This window comes from Amphiura filiformis, chromosome 10, assembly GCF_039555335.1.
Source record: "Amphiura filiformis chromosome 10, Afil_fr2py, whole genome shotgun sequence".
NCBI classification, from domain to species: Eukaryota; Metazoa; Echinodermata; class Ophiuroidea; order Amphilepidida; family Amphiuridae; genus Amphiura; species Amphiura filiformis.
In genome coordinates this window covers 9,499,796-9,505,538 of record NC_092637.1, presented here as the reverse complement: position 1 = coordinate 9,505,538, position 5,743 = coordinate 9,499,796, and the positions used below count along the sequence as shown (strand labels likewise).

At 38.6% G+C, this 5,743-nt stretch overlaps 1 protein-coding gene across 1 annotated transcript; it reads left to right on the top strand.

Annotated features, from left to right (window-relative positions):
- Positions 1-579: 579 nt before the first annotated feature.
- Positions 580-2,613, top strand: LOC140163225 (uncharacterized). Its single transcript, XM_072186623.1, has 3 exons — positions 580-784; positions 1,732-2,196; positions 2,270-2,613. The coding sequence occupies exons 1-3, from the start codon at positions 580-582 to the stop codon at positions 2,578-2,580; spliced, it is 981 nt and encodes a 326-aa protein (XP_072042724.1). The 3' UTR covers positions 2,581-2,613.
- The last annotated feature ends 3,130 nt before the right edge of the window (positions 2,614-5,743 follow it).

Here is a 5,743-nt window from a genome sequence, read left to right as displayed (position 1 = left end):
TTCCTTTTCAAAATGAAGTTTGTATACTTAATAAATGTTGGCTCAGTAAAGAAGAAATCGGGATTTTATGGCCTATGTAAATATTTTGATTTCAAATACATGGCCAAACATAAAAATGAAGATACAGTAGTTGTTCTGGAACTAAAAAAAATACAGAGAAATAAAACACTCAGTTTAATGTACTGATAATTATTGTGCAATTCACCTTTTCCTCCATGTACATGTACAACAGATGAAGGGAAATATTTGTTCCTGGGTGGTGCTCGGAGAAAGGAGGAGGCAACCTGGCCCTTTGCATCTCAGCTGGTCCAGTTGAGGGTGGAGTTAGATGAGGACGAGGATGTGAAGATCCTCGGTTTCCATGAGTGCAACATAAAAGGTCAGTATTTGATTTTAGTACTTTCCAACAATGTATATGACCATGAATGTTTCTTGTCAAATTGCTTTTGTAAATTAATCTGCTTTTATACATCATGAAGGAAATGACTGACGGTCGCTTAAATTTACTTCCTACATGTTTTTATTTTCTTGTGTTATTTTTAAATAGGTGCTACTCTTGGTGCGTTGCACAATGCTGCAATGGTGGTTGATGGGAGGAGCCAGTTGGTGCTGTTTGGAGGACAAGATCTGCGATACCTTGTTGCGTCCTCCAATTTGGTGGTATTGAAGGAGGTGCCTAGAGGACGCAGCAGCAAGCCCTCCTTTGATTGCACAATCGTAGAAAGTCCATATCAGAATGAGGCGACCATATCAAAGGACCTTCAAAAAGGGGACATACCTGAAGGTACTGTGTGTGTAAATATTCTTACATTTGAAATTTAACAAACGTCTGTAAACAAATTTTTATCTCATTCAGCAAAACATTTTATTAACTGTCACAAAATGAAAAATATAACAAATCTTGATAATGCCAAAATTTTACTATTGATTTCATGTTTACTGTTTACCGCCTGCATTCAAAATTGAAAATTACAAAAAATTTATTTTCATTTTTGATTTTCTCCTTTAAATTGAAGTAACCAATTTCAATTACTGACTTTTTAATAATTATGGATAAACAAAGAACATAATTATTAACTTCACCTTTACTTTTTTTTTATATAAAATCAAGTATTGTTGTGAAATCAAATAAATACTAGCTCTAGCCAAAACGAGTTGATATTCTGTGACTCGGTTGTAATAATTAAAACTAAATAAAGAAAATAATAGATAATTAATAATCAAACGTGACCTCGTCCACTTTTCAAAATCCCCAACAGTAAACATGAAATCAATTATAATTGGCCTTAAGGCATGAAACCTTTTCAATAAACCTTGAGTTACAAAATTAACCCAAATTTATTTCATGCCATTATTTTACAGCATGTTTAATTTACAAAAGTCCACATCAATATAACAATAGAAGAACAAACTTGAAGCTACAGTAAAATTACTGACTTTTTAGTCTGTCTGAACAGTTGAGGGAAAATGTTTGTCTCAGAAAACCTTTCTTTGACTTGTAGACAAAAAATGTAGAACAGGTGAAAAAATTGATGCAAAGTAAAAAACAAAACTGAAAATTCAAAACTAAAATTAAAACATACAAAAAGATAAAATCAAACTTTTGCTTTGTTCTTAATACTTGCTATGTACCTTTAACCAAAACAGTGTCATACATTTACACCTAGCTCAGTCCCCTGCCCCAGAAATCATAATTTGTAAAATTACAAATTTCAATGTTTTTTCCAACAGCACGCTTTGGACACTCGATGACTATGGTGGATAAGAGTCATGCCATCTTACATGGAGGAGTCACCATGGCCAACAAGTACAGACCAGCAGAGAAGAGCAGAGGAGCTGTGCCATTGCCTCGACCATTTCTGACCTCATGCGAGGATGGTCATTTTTACTTGCTTAATGTAGAGACTTATACGTGGGAGAAACTGAGAGTTCCTCAGCTACCTGGCAGAGCTTACCACACATCAACTCTCCACAACAACAACATTTACATTATTGGGGGGGCATCTTACACAGGGAATATACAGACACACAGGCTTTCACTGCATGACATTAACATTCTTCACATTGACAACCTACACCGCAGGCAATTCCATCTTACATGCATGCAATTCACACATCCCATAGTAACACCAGTACACCTCTCATACCATAGTGCATTTTGTACACAGATAATATTTGTGTGTGTACGGTGGATTCCAATCTGAACATGCTGTGATCGGACCTGGGATTCCTGAAACTTCCAACACTATGCATATTATTGATCTGTCAGAGAATTCTATGCATGCTGTTGAAGCTCAGAAATCAATATTTAAGACAGCTGGTCACAACATGCTCAAATTGGATGACAAGTGCATTATGTTATGTGGGGGAACTACCAAACACATATTTTATTTTACATCAAAACATATTTCAACAGACCCATGTGATCTTGCAGATGAATGTATCATAGCAGAGGTAGCCTTAGAAGGAGATATTGTGTGGGTTCAATGTGAGGGGAGATGTGAAAAGTGGTATCACATGTATTGCTTGAAGCTTGTATCTGTCCCTTCAGGCAAATTTGTATGCCCTCGATGCAGGTAAATTATTACTTATAATTAAAATTGAGAAATTTTACCAGCAAATATTTTTGCTGTTTTACCACTTTTACCAAATACAATTTGCGATTTTTTGCGACATTGGTAACCGTACAATACAATTATACAACCTATTGCAAAAAATTTCATATTCACTTGAGAATTTTGCGAAAAGTCCTTATGAAAATTTATACAGTAGAGTAGTGCTAATACAAGTATACAATAATTATGAAAAGTGGAAGTGTCAGCTAAAACACATTTTTTACTTGATCTTGCAAAGTAACTGGGAGCATGACATAATTTTATCAATTTTACATAATGACAGCTCTTGGACTTCTTGCTCTTGAAAACCTCTGTTCAATTATATTTCATACAGGCCTACCTACTGTAAAGTCAATATTTTCACCTGCAGATATTTTTGCAAGTTTACCACTTTTAACATCCCTGCAATACAACATATTTGGTTGTGTTTTGTAAGTGTCAGTTCACTTTTTTTTATGACATGATGTTTTGTTGTGCCCATAGCAAAAACAAATTTGACATTGTTTTTGTTTTCTGACGATGGTTCCCATGGCATGTAACATTGGGCTACTGTATAACCAATGTACCCACAGCACATCCCTCAACCCTCCATATGTATCCCCCTTACGTGACAATTTGTATCTAATGATCCGGAACAGCTTATTTCCCGCCTCATTCCCCTCTCCGCTGAGTCCTCCTATGGTCCCTGGTCCATCTTTCATTTCAATTAGCTCCTGAGTGTGTTCTATAATTTTGTGCAAGTAGTTGGTCCACGGAACATAGGAGAAGTCATCTTTCAGAATATGTCCCATTTGCAGTGCTGTGTTTTTGATATTTAGTGTGAGTTCTTTATGTGTGCTGAGGGGCTTGAGGGCACGATAGACTGTGCGTACTTAGCGAAACAAGGAAAGGACTTCTGCTAGAAGTTGACGCCGGTTGCTATCTGGGATAAGCTCTAAAATTACATCTTGATTGGCCTCGCTGAATAATTGACGGGCGTAGTTGCCAGGCATCATCAGTTGAGGGTTGATCCCAATGTGCCGTTTTAGGTGGTTGTTTAAGTCTACTTCCGCAGCATCCAACATTGACTTCACACCATCTTTTTCCTTCGCCTTCCATTGTTGCAGACCTGCCATTTCACGCACGATGACTTTTTTGAAGAAGGACGCAAGATTAATATCTGCGTGTGTCGCATCTATACCCTGCTCAGCTGGCTCTGAGAGAAGTACAGGCCTGGACTTGACACCCTCTGCTTGGAGCTGCTTTTCAAGCTCAGGCCTGGATAATTTGGATGGATTAATATCTAGTTGACGTGCCTTCTTCACTGTCTCTGCATATGTGCGATCAATTTTGAACCCCCCTAGATTAGATTTACATGTTTCATTGGTTGCATTACATAATGTACATACTTGATTAGCCCCTGTACCTTTTAACCCACCCTCAGCCCGACTAAATTTCTCATCTATCATACTGGTAAAGAATCTAGGCGCATACTGCCGCCATTGCCCACAGCAATCAACTCGCATTATCTTATCATTCAAATACTCTCTTTCCAATTCAATGGGGGCCATCATAACTGAAACAGAGCCATGATTATTTTCATCTGCTATGGCCTCCAACAATGGGCGATTACATCGCACGGAATTGGGCGTCGGATTTTCATAGAGGTCCTCCTCTTTGCCGTTTATTTCCACTCTGACCGACACAATGCAAAAATCAAACCGGAAAGCTTTGTCTGGAAGGAATCTATCGCCTTTCTCTTTATGAACCGAAACATCGCCCATCCCATCTGCCCCGTCCTTAATGATAACACGCAGTTTGTGTTCTTCATCTTGGGGATTCAACCCTTTATTCATCAGTGCCTCATTTATCAGGGGATCCAGTTCTTCTAAGGTCTTGGCTATGGCATCAGCATAAAGGAAGCGGCAGCCCTTTAAATTAGGTGTTGCCATTTCATGGGCTTGGGAGGGGAAATCTTGTAGGATGTCGATTGGTTCTAGTGATATATTTGTGTCCTGTATGTCATTGGGATTTGATTGATTTTGTTTTATGGGGGTATGGGAATAATGCACATATCAAATGCAACCCCGGCCCCTGGGGACCCGGGGATGGTCCGGGACTTGACATCATGTGACCCGGGATTTGATTCAAAAAGTGTCCCGGGGGGAGCCGGGTGTTGGCCGGGACTGGTATAAGAATTGACGTCGTCTAAAACCCCGGGAAATTGGGCCGGGACTTCCCCAGGGGAGGGCCGGGATTATGTTGTAACTTACCCGCGGTTTTCCAACCAGTAAAATGGGCCGTGAACATGGTCGTGGTTTGATAGTAAGGATGCCCGCATTTATGGGCTGGGAAATCCTTTCACTTGGCCGTACTTGAGCCGTGGATATATACTAATAATCCACTGAGTCGCCAAATTAATGTTACTGTTCATAATCCATTCCAAAAACAAAATCTTGGCTGTAGTAGGCCATGTATCTGTTAGTTAGCATGGTTAACCAGACCACACTGGCTTTTGGATATGCACGTGCAAACGAGAGCCTGCTGTACGCTTATTTATGCCAAATGTATTGGTTTTTTTAAACAGTTTTTAACCACCTGCCGAGAGTAAAGTTTTAAATTATTAGGCCTACACTCAAAAACAAAACTGACCGTGATAATAAAAGAATCTATAACATCTGCTATCGACTGCTACATGGCTACATACATGATATAAAAATTGAATTCAATATCTTGTGTTAATATACAATTTTTAAAACTATATTACATTTTCATGTTGGAGTGTTTAACAATAATTACTAGAGACATTGCGATTTCCAAACGTAGACATCAGATGTACTTTGATCTATTCTAAACAAAAAGGGGTAGGCCTATATCAAATTTTTAGATTCCATGCCTATAGGTAAACTGTGCACATTGTTCTAGCCGTGCGTTGATACTCAAACAGTTGAGCAAGTATATAGGCCTAAACCTAATATAGGAAGGAGAGGAAATAATTATGCTGCACTGCGCTATTGTAACCTAATTTCGTTTATCGTTTTTAGATGTTCCGCAACATGGTGAGTAACTGACGTATTTGCAATGGGGCACACATGTAGACCTATATTTTGAAGCCTTTGAATCCACCCAGCATGTTCAGAGGTCGGCAG